Here is a 22,589-nt window from a genome sequence, read left to right on the forward strand (position 1 = left end):
GTCCCTTTAAATTAATTTCCTCTCCATCTTACTACAGACAACTACTGTTGTACTTCTATTACTAGGAGGGATCACATTGGATATTTGACATTTCAGTGTGGTTCAAGTCACTTTCAGGGTCAAAGATATTACCGCTCGAGTGTCCTGAGCCTATAGATTCTGCCTGTTTGGTGTGTGTGGTCAGACGAGGATCATCCTCAATCAAAACTGCAGTGAGTCATTGCTGTCTTGTGCGTCACACACTTCAGGGCCCCATCAGCACACACACACACACACACACACACACACAAACACACACACCCATTCACACATTTAGAGTGCACCAAATATCTAATCTCGGCATGGACACTTACTGTGTTCAATTAACATAGCTGCTTGTGTCACTCAATGCAACAAGCTGATTAATATATTTCATGGCCCCTTCAACGCACTGCTCAAAAGGTCTGGTTTTGACACATTTGGTTCAGAATTTCAGAGCCACATGTGTTCAATAAAATGTCTGTGTTATGTGTATATATATATATATATATATATATATATATATATATATATATATATATATATATATATATATATACACACATTTAGATTTCTAGCACATTTGCAACTAGCTAAAACACATAAAAAAAAACAATAAATATTTAACAAATATCTCAATATATATTCACCACTAGATTCAAAACATTGAATGCTTTTCTCACTTTTCTACCAAACAATAACAAGAAAGAATGTACCAATAATGTAACAGTACATTGGAATAAACAGCAATATTTACCTATAGAACGTATATTTGTGGTAACACTTTACAATAAGGTTCCATTCGTTAACATTAGTTAATGCATTAGGTAGCATACACAAACAATTCACAATATATTTTTTACAGCATTTTTTTAATCTTTGTTCAACTATGCTGACTCGCTGGTTGTTCTAAAATGGGGTGCTATTTCACAAAAAAAAAAAAGTTTACACTTAAAATGTTCAAGTCTCTGAATACATGGGCCTGGGTAGCTCAGTGAGTATTGATGCTGACTACCACCCCTGGAGTCACGGTGTCCAGGGTGTGCTGAGTGACTCCAGCCAGGTCTCCTAAGCACCCAAATTGGCCCGGTTGCTAGGGAGGGTAGAGTCATATGGGGTAACCTTCTCGTGGTCGCAATTAGTGGTTCTTGCTCTCAATGGGGAATGTGGTAAGTTGTGCGTGGATCACAGAGAGTAGCATGAACCTCCACATGCAGAGTCTCCGCGGTGTCATGCACGACGAGCCAGGTGATAAGATGCGTGAAATGACGGTCTCAGAAACGGAGGCAACTGAAAAAAAAATTGGGGGGGGGGGTTTTTGGCAATCCAGAGGGAACCCATGGCGAATTCTCTTCCGGGTTTTTGGACTTCAAGCTGAACAGCTCTATTGTTAGTTCATGTTAGTTAGTTCATACTGCATTAACTAATGTTAACAAACACAACTTTTGATTTCAAAAATGTATTACTATATGTTGAAATTAACTATGATTAACAAATGCTGTACATGTACTGTTCATTGTAGGTTCATGTTAACTAATTTTGTTAACTAATGTTAACAAATGGAACCTTATTGTAAAGTGTTACCAAACTTTTGGCTACAAAAAAAAATTTAATTCATACAAACTAATCACTGAATCAGAGTTTTGAACCAATTCACTTAATTGTACAGTTTGAAGTGATTGTGCAAAATCAAAATATGAATTTAGTCATCTATTACCTGTTATGGGGTTCAATATGCAGTCTATGGAACGGTCTATTGGTTGTCTGAGGCGGAGACTGGCGTCAAATAGCTTCTTCGGTAAATAAGCTTTGACTGTGTGTTTATAAACCCTGTTCTGTTCCATTCCACACAACTAAAGCAGTTTGTAGTAATCTTAAACCACTTAATAAGTTAATGTCTTAAAAAGTTAATTAGCATATTGGGACTGAAGGGCAGAGTTCACATTTGCAAGTATCTTACCTTGACCCGACTGATGTTGACCCCACTCATACTTCCACTGCGGTCAATAAGGAAGATGAATTCTCCCTGGATGCTCCGCAGGTCAGAAATTGTAGAGCGGAGGTCTGGGCAGAAGTTGAGCATGACCACAGGGTTGTGAAGGATGTCTTTATGAAGCCTTTTCCGAATGATGTCCACCTACACACCACAGAGAGACTACTGAGAGAGGCAGTCATTACCCAACATCACACAAGCACTATATCTTCCAAGTCAGTGTGACAAGGGCAAGACTTGCATAATAAAGCAATTATGGTAAAAAACTCAAATGTAACAGTACATCTCACAGAAACATGTCCAGGTATTTTACATAAGGGTTTTTACAGACTAAATGAAAGTCTTACAACTCTACAAAAAAACAAACAAAAAAATGGTTTGGGATAATTTTAAAGAAAACTTAAATAATGATATAGATTATGGTAAATAATAACACTCAGCCTAAGAAACTGCTGAAAAAAAATCACACAAATATTTACTTTTTTTCTTGTTTTTCTTATTTTACATTATATATCTCAGGGTGTAAATAAGGTACCTTCGAAAAACTGTTCCTAATCATGTCAACTGGAACTGAGTACAATTTTGTGTTTATACGACAAAGCAATCAAAAGTTATAGCATTACAAAAATTATTTATCCTTGTGTCTAAAGATTTATCCAAGTGTCCAAAAGCCTCTCCAAACAAATAAAACATAATAATTGTACATAAGAACTAATTACACATGCAAATACAATAATGACTAAAGGTATGCTCTCTCTCCAAAACATGCAGGCATGAGTAACAAGATCTCATTCTGTTCCATTCTGTGTCATATGAGCCATCATTGAGTCTGTGTCATGTACTTGGTACCACCATCTGGTGGCCATATGTAATTGGAGTGAACAATACTCTCTGCCTATATTTGGATGACTTAGACCTCTGGTTGTAGTGAGCAGAATCCTAATATGATTGGTTTAGCGTTCCTTGACGCTGGACAACAATCTATATAATTTCGATGAAGTCATCTGATGCAGGAAAGCTAACGTGTTTTTAGCCAGTTGGCACATTTTGTGCTGTGTGCACATGGTGCTTTGTGTGGATTATCTAATAATATATGCATCCGATTATGTTGTGTATGGGCTTGTTTTAATGGGAATCCCCTCCTCTAAGTGCTATGTAATATTTTATGTTGTATTTATTTTTCGTGAAGTTATAATCACAAATGAGGCTTGTAAGCAACACCTGTTTACATGTAACATGTATGTCAAAAACATATACGTAGCTATTACTCTATATATTTTTGTCTGTGAGTAAAACAAATAGGCTGCTGTTATTCTACTCTTTGAGAGCTTTCCAACTACATATGACACATGCCTATTGGATCAGTTTGATGTTTTTACCGATTGCAATAATATGTAATGTGCAAAATTATTAATAAATGATAAAAACGGAACATTCTGATTTGTCTACAAATTTCAAAGCACTTGTTCAGTTTTGGTTAAATGCCTACATACATTGTAAAGTTGAGCTTCTAGGCTTTAAAACAATACCTATTTTGTGTTGGTCAAGACTGTAGTTATTAAAAATTTGATAATTCTTTTTTCATGGCTGGCCAATCCGAGCCTAAAAGGTTAAGACCTTTTGCATTGTGACATTATTTCATGACATAATCACACATTCCCCCCCAATTTTTCATTACTGTTATTTATCCAGATGTTTTACTTTTGAGTAAGTGGTGATGAGAATCAATGGTGATTCTCCTTAGATTCTCATTACAATTATATTTTGCAATTTAAAGCTGAAGTATGTAATTTCTGCACAACTAGCGCCACCAAACGGAATTGCAAAAATAAACTTGGTTTTCAAAACAGCTTTCTGTATAGGCCCCTGTTTGTTGCTGGACAAACAAAGAGATAGTCCCGCCCTCAACTCACGCCATTGGTTGAATAACGTAGTTGGGGCGGGTCACTCAAAAAAAACGTAGAAAGTGATTTTCATAGCGCAACAGAAGACAGTGTTTATGAGAAAATTAACATATGAATGTTTTACTAAAAGTTGTCTGCATATTAAGCTGGAATAGGAGAAAGTATTTTAACACTGAACGAGTTACATACTTCAGTTTTAAATCATCATAAATTAAAGGCAGTATAAAAAATACAACCATAATGTTTAAATACAATTAGGATTAAATAATTATATATATATATATATATATATATATATATATATATATATATATATATATATATATATATATATATATAACATTACATTACTAAGGAAGTGATATGCTTAATTTTTATTTATGCAAAATATAACTGCTTATTTCTTTATGTTGATTTTGGGGTGAAATAAAACAGGGTTCGGACAGGTTTAATGAGATTTGCCCAAACAACCTTCATTCATTTACTCTTGCTTGAGAGCCCATACAATAAAATTGAATGGTAACTGAATATGTCATTCTGTCTAATATCTCATTTTGTGTTCCACAAAAGCATGAAAATCATATGGCTTTTGAACAATATGAAGGTGAGTAAATGATCACAGAATATTCCTTTTTGTTTTAACTATTCCTTTAAAGACAGGCTTTTCTTTAAAAATACAAATTTACTTCAGCTTCAAGTTCTCAAAGAACGTGGGCAGTGGTAACCTGGGGGTTGAGGACCTGAGATGTTAAATGAAAGGTTGAGAGTTAAATCTTAATGTGCTAATGTGTGGGAGAGCCTTCAAAGGAAAAGTCCAGTGCAATTGCCTGGAGGTGGGAGGGTTTAACACTAATTGGAATACTGTTAACCGCTTTGAATATAGTATTTTAAAGTTAATAATGTATTTCAACCACTTTACGTCAAGCTTCAATTAGTTAGCCCATTGTACATTAAATAACTTCTTGGAAGTCTGCACTCATGCAAAGAAATTGAATGGGGACCACTGGCTGTCAAGCTCCCAAAAGGACAGAAAATCATTAAAAAAATCAGCATAAAAATAAAGTAAAAGTAAAGCTCTGCTTTAACCTTGTGCGACCCCGCATCCACATGCGTGGACGTTGTTTTTTGGCTTCGCTATTTGCAACGCATAATTTAAATTAATATAAACTGACTGAATACTGTTCACAAGAAGGGTTTTTCTTAAATAAGGATTTCTTTGAAGCGCTTCTACAGGCACAGAGCCAACAAAAGTGCATTGGTAAGAAACCTCTTTAAGTTTTTTCACTGAAACCTGTTTGGGTGTAAAGAGTAGTATCTCTAAAAATTTATTATTTTCTCGCACGTCAGCGTGCTGATAAACATGATGTCCACATATGTGGATTTTGGGAATTTTTTCCCTCAAAAGTTGAAAAAGCTATTTTGAATAACTTTCGACATTAACACATCTGTGGGTCATTTTGCTTCATTTTAATATACATTTTATTTTGTTATTACTGTACAATACAGTTTCATTCATTAACATTAGTAAATGCATTCCTATATATTTCTGCATTTTCACATTGAGAATGTAAATGGGTTCATCCAAAAGCTGAAAAATGTTGCTTTCAGAGGCTTTATATGGAATTGGGATGAAAATAAGGTGCAATTTGAACTGTTCTGTGACCACTGCAGACAGACAGCACACTGGAGGTTAATTCATTCCCTAAATACGGAGCAAGAGAGCAAGGGAGCATCTTATATTCCATTCACTCCTAAAATCCGACCAAAAGTTTAGTTTCAAGCTGCAGATGATGTTTTGACCACTCAACATGTTTGGCAGACATGGGACAATGATAATCAGTACATAGATTCATTATTTATAATGTATAATTTTATTTTAACATGGTTGGCAGTGATTGGATGATGCTTTGCTGGGCATTAATTTAAATCAGAATGAATTATGTTCATTTCTGATGTAATGTCTGTAACGTCTCCAACACTCCAGGAAACATAATTAACAATTTGATGAAAAAAATCTGACTTTCTGTAGTTTGGTATTATTTAAAATTTCTCAACTTAGTTGTGGACATACATTTTTAGGAAAACAATTTGTTCTAGAACAAATTGCTTGTTAATTAGGTGCTACTCATTACAAATCAAAAAGGGAAATGGAAAATGCACACAGCAGTTACACTCGGGTCTCAGGAGGTTAAATATCTTCCTTTGAAATCCACGGAAAAGAGAAAGTTATATGGGTTTTGATAGACATTAGGGTGAGTAGATGACATAATTTTCATTTTGAGTGAAATACTCCTTTAATGCATGTTTGATGAGCTCACTTCAGCAAATTATTAATTAAGCTAGACACTTAACAAGCGTGCATATTTGAGCTGAGAACAGAATTAAAATATCTATTTATATTTTAAAGTTCCCAGATTCACCTTGCATGTTTTCAGAATTTTTGAGATTTAATTTAAGGAGCATACATCCAAAAAGGAGGCGAAGTTAACTCACACGTCAGCTAGAAACACTATGGACTGTGCTGGAGACCTTTGACAGTTTCCATAGAAACCTCTATTCATTGCTGATCATATTAGGGCTGAATGTTCACTGCCTCCTGTTGAGGAATAGCACTCACTTAAGAATGCAATTGAAGCTTTGTGCTCCTGAGAAACATGCATCTGCGCTAACATTCCCACTTAATGGTACTCTTTCCTGAGGTGAAAGTTAACGTGAAATGGCAAGCGATTTTGCATTCAATAGATGTCCTAACTTACCATAATTTTTTTCTCCCCAATTTGGCATGCCCAATTTCCAATGCACTTTAGGTCCTCGTGGTGGCGTAGTGACTCGCCTCAATCCAGGTGGCAGAGGACGAACCTCAGTTGCCTCCGCGTCTGAGACCGTCAATCCGCGCATCTTATCACATGGCTTGTTGAGCGCATTATCGTGGAGACATAGCACGTGTGGAGGCTTCACGCTATTCTCCGCAGCATCCACACACAACTCACCACATGCCTCACCAAGAACGAACCACGAGGTGGTTACCCCATGTGACTCTACCCCCTCCAGCAACCGGGGACCCCTTTCATAACCCCAAAATCTTCGTGGACCCCTGCCCCCACGTAACATAACAACAAATATGATATTATTTACTAAAAGTATAAAAATGATCTCAGTAATGAGTTCCAATAAGTTTTAATACACATGAAGCTTGCAGAAAGGCCAATCACTGCTGTCCTGTTGTGTAAGGCTTCTGTATGCAAAGTGTTTCAATGACATTACATTTGGTTTTATGTTTGGAAATGTTTTATTCCATTGTGTTTTAATAAGATTGTAAGATTGTGTTTGCTGTACACTTAATGTACAGCATTTTGGTCTACACTGGCATTTTGAAAGTGCTTTATAAATAGCCTTTCCTTTGACTTTGACTTTGACTTACAGTACATCCAGACATTGTACAGCAATTTACAAGTGAGGAATACAATACAAGCAATTCATATCAAAACAAACACCATAAAATTAAGTTAGGGAGACAGTCTGTTGATCATTTCTGGTTTTAGTGCCATCCGCAGGACGATGAAACATCACTGAGAAAACTATAAAGTTCAAACAGTAGGCTACTGATTTTTTTGTAAATTATTATAATTTCCCATGACAGTTTTTCTTGGTTGTTGGCGGACAGGATGTTCCAAGCTTCTTGGAGAAATGCCACAGTTCTTTTATCTATTTCGGCTGTCTCACTTGCTTCTGTCTTTTCATGTAATCCCACACTGACTCATTATTCAGTAGGAGGCTCTGTGGGGACCATGCCATCTGTTGCAGGGCTCCCTGTTCTTCTATTCTATTCTATTCTATTTGTAAAAGAAATGTTTGGGAGTCTAAAATGTATATTTCCTATTGATTGACTTTAACTCTCTGGACTCCATTTCCCATAATCCCCGTACCTGTCCATGATTACCTGTTCACCTGTTTCCAATCCACTCAGCTATTTAAGACTCACACTCACTCGCTCTCATTGTGAAGTCTTGTTTTGCCTTGGCTGACATTTCTGAGCATTCTCTGTTTATTGCATTACCTGTGTATGATCCTTGACTGTTCACCCTGTTTTGACCCGTTGCTGCCTGCTTACTATTACGGCCTTGTTTACCTGGATATAAACTGTGATTGTCTGCCACCTGCCCTGACCTCTTGCCTGTTTATTGTCTACCTCTCTGGATTACCTTGGATATTACTGTTGCTGGTGATTGACCCCTGCCTGTCTGTATTACTACGTTTATTGTTATTAAAAGCGGCATATGGATCTCAACTCCGCTGACTCATCATTACATTGACACACTAAAGCTGAAAATATAAATAACCATCTTAAGACAAATGTTTTTGTGAAGCATCTTATGTGCCTAATACTTTTGCACAGTACTGTATAATGTTTACGTCTTGGGTCGATATTTTGAAACTGTGTGTGTTTTTTTAATGTTTATGGACTGGCCCCATTTACTTCCATTGTAAGCGCCTTACTGTAACCCAGATTTTTGCTTTTTTTAATATATATATAAATGAGGGACAATTGGGAAATATTTTCAACCTTCACCAACCTTATGTCACAAATGCTGTAGATTAATCTTAACTTGTATTGAACCGGAACATTCCTATAATTGGAAAATGATTTAAATGTAAACGTGGTCCCGCTCTCTTATTCATCTAGTCTCAATTCTTGCACTTACTATCTTCTCATTACTGCAGTCCTTCTTCGTGGCCTTGATGTAGTCGCTCCTTCCTTTAAGGTGTTCATCATATTCCTCTGGTGTCATGTCCCCGTCCTCAATGAGAATATGTGGCAGATGAGGCTCTGCACAGAGGGAGGAAGAATTATTCTCTCCATTTACCAAAGGTGCGCACCAAGTGTGAAGGTAGAACACAGAATTATGACAGCCAAAGGGGCCAAAAGAACATGTTCTTGCTTTTAAAAAAGTAAAGAGTTAGATGCACCGTAATGAATAGAACAGAATGCAGGTGTCTCAAGCCGCATTTTTAAAATGTTGAAGTGCTTATATTTGACAGTGTCTAAAAAACGTGGCACTCTGACGTGAGACGCTGAAAAAAAATGAGACACGTCGCAGCTGTAAAAGACATCCGTCTAGCGTATGTTTACATGGACAAAACGTATTCAGTGTGAATGGCCCTAAAGATGAGTTACATTAAAACTGTATATGAAGGATTACCTTGGTGGCGGTATTTTTTGAAAACTGCAGTTGTATTGGATGAGTTGTGGTGTAGCGTGAACGAGTAGCTGTGTAGCGCAACAATAAACCAGATTTAGCGAACACATCTTTACAGCCGAGCAAAATCCTGTAATAATCAAGCATGCTCACCTAAAACATCCACTCTCATACGAAGCATTGGAAAGTCTGATTGTTCGTATTGTTCATGTAAATGAACCTGTTCAAAAAAATGATTCATTGATTCAGTCCTTGCTGGGCATTTTACATTTTCTATTTTTTATAGAAATATATACTTAAATTCTGCAATTATTCAATATGTTTTAGGTAATTAGGATGTTCTCTAGTTTTTTAGTTAAAATTAGTGTAAATATATCACTTTAAGTTTAATGCTGACACCCCAGATTATATAATATAATTATACACTAGATTATATTATCTACTGTATAGAATTTTAAAACATATTGCCTCCATAAATACTTTAAATGTAGCTTGATTGTAGTGCTTTAAATTATATGTAGTTTGGGAAGCTATAGATTTAAAGTAGCTTCCTCAAAACTGGTGTTGTGATGGGGGTGCCAATGCCGCCACGCTCTCTGATGAATTAAATTGCACAATACTGGCCTTGGGTCAACTGGAGAGTGAGACATCTATCGAGGCGGCTTATGATACTCATTTATGCCTCGCAGACACCACCAGAGATGGTCGAGATGTATGATAGGGTGGGCAGGGAAATATAGAGGGATGGGGGCTCAGATTTAAATGGAAGAGGGCAAGTAAATAGGGCTTGCAGCCCAGGAAATTGTTTTATAGTTGTGGACCTGGGAGTGATGTTTCAATAGCTTTTGATTTAATAAACCAGCTCACATTTGGACATGGAGGATGGAGGCTTTCAGGCACTCGAAAAGATTAGTACTAGTTGGTTTGGAAAGGTTCTATTGTCCAGTTAACACAGGACAGTGTGTGGCTGTTAACTGGTTTGTCTGTCCACATGGGGACCAAATATCTCCACAAAAAAAAAAAAAAAAAAACATGTTTTCTGTGTATGAGCCAAGGAGCTCTAAAGGGTACAACGTTGGCACAATACCAGCTCCACACACATTCACAAGTGCTCATATTTGAAAGTGTGCAGCACATGCAAACTATATATTTATTATTGACTATATATTTAAATCACAGCCTTTGTGGTTTAACAATCACAATGAATGTTAACAGGATGACATTTGTACGTCAGATGGTATCGGTTTTTGGTGTCGGAGCATTATTACAAGTTCAAGAACATGAGCGTGGTATCGTACCCGATTCCAATAGCTGTATCGGTATCAGGTCATTCCAAGTTACGGATGGTGTCTGCGTGTTGCTTGGCCAGGTATCGCAGACAGAAGGTGAACTTTTAATTCACAAGAAACTGGGGCTACACATAAACTCAAAAATATAATACAAGAGGAATTCAATCTGTTAGACTTATACCCACCAAAAAAGCTACTGAAGTCTGCTGTTGGGAGCATTTGATTGACTAAAGGTTACTGACAGGTGTAAAACATGCAGTCAGAATTCAACCTAAAAATGGGACAGGATGTTGCACTAGTCGACCAACAACAATCTAGTGAGTTTAATATTTTTAGCTGTGGTGTTTTTAAAAGGAGTAATTGAGAGATCCAACTTTATTCATTATCGGAATTAAATCGCTTGCTGTAAGCAACATTCCCGTTCCCTATCTGTCACTCACTCAACGTTGTGTCGATGTAGTGACACTTGGGGTCAGTCTTGGGAGCCGGAGACACCTCTGGTCTTTGATAAAAGGCCAATGAAAATTGGCGAGTGGTATTTGCATGCCACTCCCCCGGACATACGCGTATAAAAGGAGCTGGTATGCAACCACTCATTCAGATTTTCTCTTCGGAGCCAAACGGTCATGAATTTCTACTCTTCATTCAACACTGCTGGATCTGACGGCGCATTTCAGCGGCTTCTCCCTCCTCTGCACTGGTGCACTGCAGAGAACGCCCCTGGGTGCTTTGGCAGAAAAAAGAGAATATATTTTCTGAAAGAGTTTTCTTCTCTAAAAGAGTATATTTCTCTAAAAGAGCGGCACACACGGAACGTCTTTTTAAAGACGCGTCTTTTTAAAGATGCCTTTCCGATTGTGTGTTATTCCTGGTTGCGGTCGTTATCTCTCAACTTCGGATGGTCATGATCGCTGTCTTTCGTGTCTGGGCGCGACCCACACGGAGGCAGCGTTTGTGGATGGTTCATGTTCTCACTGCGAGAACATGACCATGGCAACGTTGCGGTTGTGGCTTGCTTTCGTAAGAAAGCCCCAGTCGGGCTTCCGGATGAGTCCGCCGGCTCGTCTCACGGCGAGTCTGGCCTCTTGTTCGGAGCCCGCGAAGATGATGAGCTCTCGAGCGCAGCATCAGAGAGCGGGCTTGTCCAGTTGGACGCAGAAGCCTCAGCTGGGCTCCCCCTCTCGGGGATGATTGCCCAGTCACAGGCTGATGCAGAAATGACAGACATGCCCTCCACTCTCCCCTGAACCCTCGCGGCTCAATGATTGGTTCCTGGGCTCGCAGCGCTGCTCAAAGCAGCCACGCCCTGCTCCAGTGCCTTTCTTCCCAGAAGTGCACGAGGAGCTGACGAAATCGTGGGAGGCACCTCTTACTGCCCGGCCCTGATTCCGCAGTTCCCCCACCCTCACTACACTCGATGGCGGGGCGGCCAGGGGCTATACAGCGATTCCCCCGGTGGATAAGGCGCTCGCGGTGCACCTATGCCTGCAGAGCGCCGCCACCTGGCGTGAACGCCCTAAGCTCCCGTCCAAGCCCTGTAGGTTCACGTCATCCCTGACGGCTAAAGCCTACAGCGCTGCTGGACAAGCCGCCTCTGCCCTGCATGCCATGGCTCTCCTGCAGGTCCACCAAGTCAAGGCGTTGAAAGAACTGCACAAGGGTAGTTCCGCCCCAGATTTGATGCAGGAACTCTCCGAGCGATGAAGGTCACGGCGCGGTCTTTCGGGCGGACGATGGCCACATTAGTTGTCCAGCAGCGCCACCTTTGGCTCAACCTGGTCGAGATGGGTGAGGCCGACAAGACACGGTTCCTTGCTGCCCCCATTTCCCAGGCTGGCCTATTCGGTGACACCGTCGAGGACTTCGCCCAGCAGTTCTCGGCAGTGAAGCAGCAGACGGAGGCTATCTGGCATATTCTGCCCCAGCGCAACTCAAGATCTGTTCCCATCTGCTCGTCACCAAGGGCGTCCCCCTGCGGTGACTGCACCGACTCCGCCGCAGCCCGCCCCTTCGGCCCAGTCCCGGCGTGGAGCCCACCGCAGGAAGCAGAGGCCACCCGTCTCACAGTCGGCCGCTAAGCGCCCCTGAGACGGGCAACCCAGGAACAACGAAACCCACTCACCTGGAGCTGGTAAGAAGACCACTCCATCCCCCGGTGGAGGGCCGGGTGGAAAATCTTTTGTTGCCCTTTTGTTTGATTTTGCCACATGCTGAAGTGGTTGAGGTACCCAACAGTTCAGCAAAAGAGTGGTTTCCTTCCTCCCTGGGTCACATACCCGGTGTGCACAGTCGTCATCACGACTACCTTGTCCACAACACCTTAAAAATAAACCTGTGGTCTACGCATAATAACATCATGGTTACTTGTGTAATCTCCGTTCCCTGATTCGATGTCCCTAGACTCAGCACGGCCATGAAGTGGTGTGGCACCTCGAGCTCCGCCCCGCCGCGAGACCCCACCTGCTGGTACATCTGACGACATTGTCCCCTTGGTCCCCCTTGAGCAGAACTTGGATGCGTGGCTTGCACTTTCCAATCTGTCACAATGGCTGATCCGGACCATCCAACTCGGCTACGCGATTCAGTTCGCCAGGCGCCCGCCCAGGTTCAGCAGTATCCACTTCACCTTGGTCAAGGACGAAAATGCTGCTATCTTGCGTGCGGAGATCGCTACCCTCCTACGGAAGGGCGCGATAGCACCTGTCCCTCCGGCCGAGATGAAGAATGGTTTTTACAGCACTTACTTCATCGTACCGAAAAAAGGCGGTGGGTTGCGGCCAATCTTGGACCTGCGAGTACTGAACCGGGCCTTACACAGACTTCCGTTCAAGATGCTGACGCAAAAACGCATTCTGGCAAGCGTCCGGCATCAAGATTGGTTCGCGGCGGTAGACCTGAAGGACACATATTTCCACGTCTCGATCCTTCCTCGACACAGACTCTTCCTGCGGTTTGCATTCGAAGGTCAGGCGTATCAGTACAAGGTCCTCCCTTTCGGCCTGTCCCTGTCTCCTCGCATCTTCACGAAGGTCGCTGAGGCAGCCCTTGCCCCGTTAAGGGAGGTGGGCATTCGCATTTTCAACTATCTTGATGACCAAATCCTAGCTCACTCTCGGGACATGTTGTGCACACACAGGGACTTGGTGCTCTCACACCTCAGCCGACTAGGGCTTCGGATCAACTGGGAAAAGAGCAAGCTCCTCCCGGTTCAGAGCATCTCTTTCCTCGGTTTGGAGCTGGACTCAGTCTCTTTGACAGCACAGCTCATGAACGAGCATGCCCAGTCGGTGCTGGCCTGTTTGAAGGCATTCAAACAGAAAACAGCGGTTCCACTGAAACTTTTCAGAGGCTCCTGGGGCATATGGCATCCTCAGCGGTAGCCACCCCGCTCGGGTTGATGCATATGAGACCGCTTCAGCACTGGCTTCAGACTCGAGTCCCGAGATGGGCATGGCACCACGGGACACATCGCGTGGTCATCACGTCGGTCTGTCACCATCTTTTCAGCCCTTGGACCGACCTCTCATTTCTACGGGCAGGTGTTCCCCTAGAAATGGTCTCCAGGCGCGTCGTGGTCACGACGGATGCCTCGAAAACGTGCTGGGGCGCTGTTTGCAATGGGCACGCAGCCGCCGGTCTGTGGACGGGCCTGCGACTGCATTGGCACATGAACTGCCTCGAGTTGTTGGCAATTCTGCTCGCCCTGCGGAGATTTCGGCCGTTGATCCAGGGCAAGTACGTGTTAGTTCGGACAGACAACACGGCAACGGTAGCATATGTCAACCACCAAGGTGGTCTGCGCTCTCATTGTATGTCACAACTCGCCCGCCGTCTCCTCCTCTGGAGTCAGCAGCACTTCAAGTCGCTGCGAGCCACTTACATCCCGGGCAACCTCAACACTACAGAGGACATGCTGTCATGGCAGGTTACCCTCAGGGGAGACTGGAGACTCCACCCTCAGGTGGTCCAGCTGATTTGGAGTCGATTCGGACAGGCACAGGTAGACCTGTTCGCCTTCCAAGAATCCTCCTACTGCCCGCTCTGGTACGCCCTGACCGAGGGCCCCCTCGGCATAGACACGCTGACACACAGCTAGCCCCCTGGCCTGCGCAAATATGCATTTCCCCCAGTGTGCCTACTTACACAGACCCTGTATTAAGTAAGGATGGACAAATTCCCCTGAGGAAGGACCTTCTTTCTGGCACCCACGACCAGACCTCTGGAATCTCCATGTCCTGCGGTGGTAGACACGATCACTCAGGCTAGGGCCCCCTCTACGAGGCGCCTGTATGCCTTTAAGTGGCATCTGTTTGCTAAGTGGTGTTCTTCCCGACGGAAAGACCCGCAGAGATGTGCAGTCAGATCAGTGCTTTCCTTCCTGCAGGAGAGGTTGGAAGGGAGGCTGTCCCCTTCCACCTTGAAGGTGTACGTTGCCACCATAGCAGCATATCACGACGCAGTCGACGGTAAGTCCTTAGGGAAGCACGACCTGATCATCAGGTTCCTAAGAGGCACCAGGAGGCTGAATCCCTCCAGACCGTGCCTCGTTCCCTCATGGGACCTCTCTGTAGTTCTTTAGGGTCTACAGAGAGCCCCCTTTCAGCCTTTGCAGTCAGCCGAGCTTAAGGCACTCTCCTAGAAGACTGCCCTCCTGACTGCGCTCACTTCCATCAAGAGGGTAGGAGACCTGCGAGCGTTCTCTGTCAGTGAAACATGCCTGGAGTTCGGTCCGGGCTACTCTCACGTGATCCTGAGACCCCGACCGGGCTATGTGCCCAGGGTTCCCAAGACCCCTTTTAGGGACCAGGTGGTGAACCTGCAAGCGCTGCCCCAGGAGGAGGCAGACCCAGCCCTGTCGTTGCTGTGTCCAGTGCACGTTTTACACATCTATTTGGATTGCATGCAGAGCTTTAGGATCTCTGAGCAGCTCTTTCTCTGCTTTGGTACACAGTGCTGTCTCCAAGCAGAGGATCGCCCACTGGCTCATTGACGCCATAACTATGGCATATCACGCCCAGGACATGCCGCCCCTGGTAGGGCTATGAGCCCATTCTACCAGGAGTGTAGTGGCCTCCTGGGCCCTGGCCAGGGGTGCCTCTCTAACAGACATTTGCAGAGCAGCAGGCTGGGCAACACCCAACACCTTTGCAAGATTCTACAACCTCCAGGTGGAACTGGTTTCATCCCAGGTAGTGGCACGCAATACAAGCGGATAAGCCTGGGATAGCCGGCCGGGTGTATCGCTTGCACATAGCGCCTACCACCTCCTTTTGAGCTGAAGATGTGCAGCATTAATTCCCAGTAGTGTTCACAAACTTTGTTCCCTGGTTGACTTCCTCCGAGCCCTGTGGCAGTCGAGTTTTCGGAGAGACTCGCTGCCAGCCCAGTACACGTGCTAACTAAGAGTCCTGTTCTGGGGTAGGTGCTCCGCATGTGGCGGTTCCCTGTAAGGTTAACCCCATGTGATGTATATCTTCTGCTAATTCGTTTCCCTGTTGGCAAACTGTGTCTTCCTTGGGCAGAGCCCCTCTGCCCCAGTCTCCATGTTTGTAGTAACTCCTAGTACGTATTTTTCCACTTAAATATCCTCCCCTCTCTTTGGGCGAGGTGTGGTCTCCGCGGTGTCTTCCCCTTGGGAGGGACACCCCCCGACTAGACCTGGCGGCCCAGTCGGATAATCCCCCTTCTTTTTTAGGGAGTGGAAAAAAAGAAGGGGAAAAGAGGCCACGACTGGGTTAGCCTGTCTCTATCTTTTGGGTAGTCGACTTGTCCCCAAAGGGCCGTTCGACACTCATAACTATGTTGGGGGAGGTTACGTGTTGACCTGGTGTGCTGGCTACGAGGCACACAGTGGTCTGCCCGCCACACACCGGCAGTTCACGTAACACAGTTCAGCCAGTTGTGGCATTTCGTATAGGGACCCCTAGTGTCACTACATCGACACAACGTAGAGTGAGTGACAGATAGGGAATTTTGGTTACTTGTGTAACCTCCGTTCCCTGATGGAGGGAACAAGACGTTGTGTCCCTCCTGCCACAACGCTGAACTACCCGCTGAAATGGCTAGACCTTGTCTCGGATCCTCAGCATAAAACCTGAATGAATGGTTGCATACCAGCTCCTTTTATACCCATATGTCCGGGGGAGTGGCATGCAAATACCACTCGCCAATTTTCATTGGCCTTTTATCAAAGACCAGAGATGTCTCGGGCTCCCAAGAGTGACCCCTAGTGTCACTACATCGACACAACGTCTCGTTCCCTCCATCAGGGAACGGAGATTACACAAGTAACCATGATGTTATTATGCATAGACCACAGGTTTATTTGTAAGATGTTGTGGACAGATTAAACGCTGTGTTTTTATGGAGTCTGTTGCCAAATATGGTGGGGTGTCTGACTGTCAACGGATTGCTTTAGTAAACTGTTGCAGAAGAAAAAAACGATTGTTGCCATAAACTACATGTTGTGCACCCACAATAATCTTCCAGTTATGCACTTTTGAAGCGTTAGTTAGTTAATTATTTAGTTATTTAGTTAGTGATTTTACGCCAAAGCTATTTTCATGGTGAAGAACAAGTTAAAATATATTAAAAGGTAGAGTGATTAAAAAAACCTATATAAGATTTTTTAAAATTATTTTCGATAAGAACTCTAAAACTGATTCAGGATTGACTTTGTTAAAAATCTCTTCACAAATGTTTGCCGAGTAAAATAATTTTCTAAAAGAAATAAAACCACCACAATCCAATAAAATATGTTAGACCTAACCCTAACCGGCATGTGTTGCATAATGGTGGATCTTCATCTGATATTAAAAACATACAGTATGTGTGAACACTTTTGAAGCGACTCCAAGCACTCTGGTTACATTGAAGCACATCATTCTGCACCGAGGATGCGCATAGAGTGTATTGCGCTCTATACTGGAGCATCTCTTATTATGTACCTACTATTTAAAACCAATTAAATGCAATTTTTTCTAAGATAGTAAACTAAAGATTACAAACTTTTCCCAAGGCATTGCTAATGCTTTCTGAGGGGTTTTAACGTGTTGCTATGTGGTTGCCTAGGTGTTGCAAGGGTGTTGTGGGTGGTTGCTGGCCCAAGTCAAAATAGTCTCTATGATATTCTGGTCCTTAAATATGGCTAGTGTCCTCCAATGCAAGTCTATGGGATTTTTTTCAGCTGTTTTATCACCCAACAGGCGAAAAAGTCCATTCACTTTCCATGATTGGAGGTACTGTATCATTCATTTCATTGAATCATTGAATACTTAGTGTTAGTGGTTTTTGAAAAATCCCTAACCCCAAGTATAACAATGGTAAAAGTGATGCTCATTAGACTAGTTAAAAAGCGTAGTCAGTATAAAGTTCTCATCATAGTATACAGTAAATAAACAAACATATGTATAGAATTATCACCACTGGGGTAGATCAATATTTCCACGGGGCAGTCGTAAGTGTACTTGTCTGCCAGTGTGACCACAATGTTGGTTGCAGAGCGAGCCGAGGGGTCAGCATCTGCCCGGATGGCATGAGAGGGACTCTCCACACCTGCACAGAGAAACTTCTAAAGCATCTAAAATAAGCACGAGCAACAGATGTAAGACCACATGCAAGGACTAGACTGCTATGCAACCCCAACAGGAAGATACATACTTCATACAACTACTGTGCTGAAATAATGTAGTAGATTTTCTAGTAATGTTCAATGTAGAATCTATCACCTTTCTCTCACTCATTTTTAAGCTCTGCGAGGGCTTTCAAGCTACAGTCTGGTTGCCTTGAATTCCAATTTTACTAACCTGCCAGTAGATATGGGCCTCTGATCTCAAGCTGGAAGTTGAACTCGTAGTCGATGGAATTGATGGTCTCTTCCTCCAACAGAGAAGCCAAACACACACCCGAAGCTGTCTGCTCATGAGTTCCTAATGCACAATGGTGCCTATCCATCCTGAGACAAATCAGCAACTACATAATTTCACAGATTCATTTTCAATTTCATAAAGTGTATTAAACCATTGTGAGAGCTGAGGCATGATATGACTCAAAAAGTGATGGAAAAGTCAAATCTCTGGTACCTCCTAGCTGTGCTGGGTGAAAACGCCTGCTCCTCTTTGACAGAACGTTGGACCCTCGGAGAGCAGATGGGAGGTGAGGTGATCCGAATTCCACCGTTTGGAAGTGTGCTCAGCTCAGAGGAGGTGCTGACCAGTATATTGATGGTCTCCAAAGCAGGAATGACCCCCAAATTGACCACTAGCACTGTCCTCTCCTGATCTTCATCCAGAATTAGATGTCCTGCAGCAGAATTGCAATGACTCAGCTGCGCTTCTTAAATGTATTGCCAACGAAACAACATCAATAAAAGAACATAAAAAAATCTTGTGTTCAACAAAACTAGATGCATATCCCAGCTGAAAAGCAAAAATGGAAACCAGCATACTGTATCTTGTGTTTTGGATGCTGGTACTCAGCATGGGAATTTTGGTATGCTGGTATTCACAACAGGTTTTTTCATTCCTAAACTAAAGGAATATTCTGGGTTCAATACAAGTTAAGATCAATCAACAGACTTTTTGGCATAATATTGATTACCACAAAAATTTATTTTGACTCGTCCCTCCTTTTCTTTCAGCAAAATCTAGGTTACAGTGAGGCACTTACAATGGAAGTGAATGGGGCCAATCTGTAAACGTTAAAATACTGTTTCAAAAGTATAGTGACAAAATATAAACAATGTGTGTCTTAAAGGAGCCATGACAGAGTCTTTTTTATAATTTTGTCTTCCCTGAGGTCCACTGATAATGTTAGTATGTTTTTTTGCACCAAAACAGTCATCATTTCATAGTATATGATCATTTTTCACCCTGTCTCTGGCCCCTATGTCTGAAATATCAGTTTTGGCCTCAGCGATTCCTTTTAACGTCAGCGTAACTCTGTTATGGTTGGCTAATATCATGCAGCCCCTCAGATACAGCTATATTTGAAACCCAATCAGAAAAGAATGAACAAGCTCCACAACATTATAAAACTAAATTTCAGGGTTGACAAATAATGCACACTGTAAGCACACCAGCGGCATTAACTATCAAACAGTCACAACATTTAAAATATTCATAAATGAAACTGTTTACTTGCGGTTTTGAAATCGGGTCCCCATCCTTTAATAACAGTTTCTTTGCAAAGCTTAAATCATATTATGACTGGTTCACAAGCAATCCACGCTGATATGAGCCAAAAAACATACATACGTACATTGTCCAAAGCACAATGAAGATGCACACACATACATTATCATCATGCACTAAAGCCTATCTAGTGCTTGTTTACATACACCAACAATTAAAAATAGCGCAGATGGGTGAAAGAACCGTTTGTTGAGCAGTTTGTGCTCAAAACAGAAAGAGGAAGCAGCTGAATGACAGAAAATGGCATCTCCTCTTTAAAGTTGTAACTTGACACTGCGTCTTTTAAAAGCGGTGCAAGATACATGTCAATGGTCAAATACGTTTGTCCAGTGCATTTTTATATACAAAAATATTTCAAAATTTTCATTTGAAAATAGTCCAGATTTGTATTGAGAATAGTCCCCTTTGGTGTTCAGGAATAGTTAGGCCACACTAGGCCTGTTTGTCCTGCTCTCTCTCTTGCTCTCTGTTTCGAACTGAGTGCCAGTGGGTGGAGCCAAGGTACGCTGATATTAAGTAGGCGTTGATGTTGTTGCTGTAGAGGCAGTCATGAATTAATGAGCACCCAACGTAGGGAAATTGCAGAAGTAGAGAATGAGACATTTTTGCAGCTTGGTTTCAATAAATGCTTTTATTGCATTGGGCACTAAGTTTTGAATTCTGAATTTTACAGTATGTTTCTACAGTAGAATGATCTCTTATATGTCAAAATATCAAGTTAAATGGCATGACCCCTTTAACATTATTTTAGTGTGCTAAAATCACTTACTAACCTTATTTGTGTAAAGTTATATCCAATTTTACAACTTAATGGCCATCACGACATAACATCGAAAAACCATGTAATCCCATGTAAAACTATTTGAACAACTTTACAGCTTAAATAATACACTATTAATGCAAGTGCTTTTATAAAATAACAAGCTTCACATTTCTGTCTTTAAATTCTCAAAAGAATTGGCCCCTTTCACTTCCATTGTAAGTGCCACACTGTTACCTCAAGGGACGAGTCTAAATTAATTTTGTGATAATCAACATTATGGCACAACTGCCGTCGATTGATCTTAACTTGCATTGAACCCAGAATATTCCTTTAACCAGATTATCTTGCAAGGCTTCCTTGGTCAATCAACTTCCTAGGTCAAGACCTTGCTGGCTAAGTTTTGCTGGTGAACAGTAGGCCTGAGTAAAAAAAAAAATTTCCCGATTTATTGCTAATTTCATTTGAATGATCCCAATATCGATTCTTAAAATCCCAAGATCAATCTTTTACTTTTAAAGTTTATATCATTGTTTATTATTAAAAATTACTTCATAAATAGCAATGTAATTGCAAAGTTTGGGCCCTGTTTATAATTTTTTTAATTAATATTTTCGTAATGTAGGCTTTCCAATTTAGAAGTTCCCTGTATAATTTACAGCATTAACTGAGAGAGACTTTCCTTCATATGTAAGCAGAACAACCATTATATCAGAATCTAATGAAATCATATATAAATCGGAATGAGCTTGTGAATCGGAATTGAATCAAATCGGGAAATCGACCAGCACTAACCAATATAAACCAGCTTGGACCAGTATGTCAATTCATGCTGATCTAAACTGGTCTTTTCATCAGGGTAGACACTATGACTTCATTTTTAGTTGAGAATCAAAAATGAGATATGCAGTATCTTGGATAAGCATTATAAACGAGTGTGCAATCTTACCACCTCCACTCTGAGAGGTTCCATTAGCATTACAGCAATCAAAACAACAGTCATCGATTTTCATTTTGTCTTTGACCTGCACGGTTATTATCTGGCTGCCTATCATTGCTTCGAACCCAACCACCACACTGCATTCATCCACAGGGTATATAAAGATTCCTGCATGAGTCACAAAAAGAGGATTAGAAAAGACAAAGTGATTTATCACATTTATTGAGAAGTCATTGTTTATTACAGCATGCAGTGGCAGAAACCAATCTTTACACAAAGTGAATTTTGCACTTGACAGAAATTAAGTCCTTCATTTTAGTGCTTTCTGCACTGACCACTGCACAATTCAATCTCTGTGAGTCAATATGGCTCCGGAGACCGCAGAGCAACAATCTGCCAGTGACATTTTCACACTTCTCACACATAGCTGATAAGGTTTGGATTGGGGGGAGGTGAGGGGAAGGAAAGTGTTTCTTCTCTCTTTAGGGCATCCTAACACCACAACTGGGGATTTTGAGAAAGTATTACAATGATAATAAGAAGCGTGATGCATTTCCTTCAAAATAACTTTGGAGGCTAAGAATCACAATTTTGGTTTTCATCATAAGCTGGATTCAATACCCTGTCTCATGTTTTATGAGACATCTACAAAAAGTTCCATCCAAGAGTATTGGGACTGCACCTCTCAGCAACATGCCTCATGATTTGAAGTATCATTCTTGTCCATAGCACAGACGGTGTGGATGAGTTACACTCCAAATTTTAATATTTTGTGCAAATCCCTAAACCTAAGTATGAGCACAAGTAATAGCAGCGCTTGCCTATATAACACAGCATACTCACCCTCAATAGAGTGATCCTCAATGTTTTCATAGGTCAAAGAAGCCGTCATTGCCAGGGTGTAACCCCTGACACAGGAGGCGATGTCTGAGACACTGAGAGGCAGAGCGCTGCGTTTGCTCATGTTGATCAGGCCTGGCATGATGATGGTTGAGCCCAGAGAGAAGTAGCATTTACCTAAAAAGACTAGGTAACATTGAAACAATGTTTTAAATTAGCACATATCTTGCAGAATGTCTATAAACATAAAATTAAATAAATCTATAAACATACAGTGATCCTGTTTGGACACTTAAAGGTATAGCTCACCTAAAAATGAAATTTATTCACCCTAATGCCATCCCAGATGTGTACGACTTTCTTTCTTTTGCTGAACACAAATGAAGATTTTTAGTTCTGTTGGTCCATACAATGCATATGTATCTTCGCAATTTAGACTCTGTGGAGGTCTTCAAG

The 22,589-nt window shown here is 41.8% G+C and overlaps 1 protein-coding gene across 1 annotated transcript in view; it reads right to left on the bottom strand.

The window, feature by feature from the left end:
* Nucleotides 1-22,275, bottom strand: part of vwa5b1 (von Willebrand factor A domain containing 5B1) — a 59,941-nt gene extending 37,666 nt beyond the window's left edge. The window contains exons 1-7 of the mRNA XM_051662830.1: nucleotides 22,137-22,275; nucleotides 21,303-21,461; nucleotides 18,484-18,703; nucleotides 18,208-18,356; nucleotides 17,825-17,956; nucleotides 8,619-8,743; nucleotides 1,979-2,155 (exon numbers count right to left, since the gene is read on the bottom strand). Coding sequence (XP_051518790.1) covers nucleotides 1,979-2,155; nucleotides 8,619-8,743; nucleotides 17,825-17,956; nucleotides 18,208-18,356; nucleotides 18,484-18,703; nucleotides 21,303-21,461; nucleotides 22,137-22,275 — 1,101 coding nt within the window. The remainder of the gene's footprint in view (nucleotides 1-1,978; nucleotides 2,156-8,618; nucleotides 8,744-17,824; nucleotides 17,957-18,207; nucleotides 18,357-18,483; nucleotides 18,704-21,302; nucleotides 21,462-22,136) is intronic.
* Nucleotides 22,276-22,589: the final 314 nt, after the last annotated feature.

The sequence above is a fragment of the Myxocyprinus asiaticus genome, chromosome 29 (assembly GCF_019703515.2).
Source record: "Myxocyprinus asiaticus isolate MX2 ecotype Aquarium Trade chromosome 29, UBuf_Myxa_2, whole genome shotgun sequence".
NCBI classification, from domain to species: domain Eukaryota; kingdom Metazoa; phylum Chordata; class Actinopteri; order Cypriniformes; family Catostomidae; genus Myxocyprinus; species Myxocyprinus asiaticus.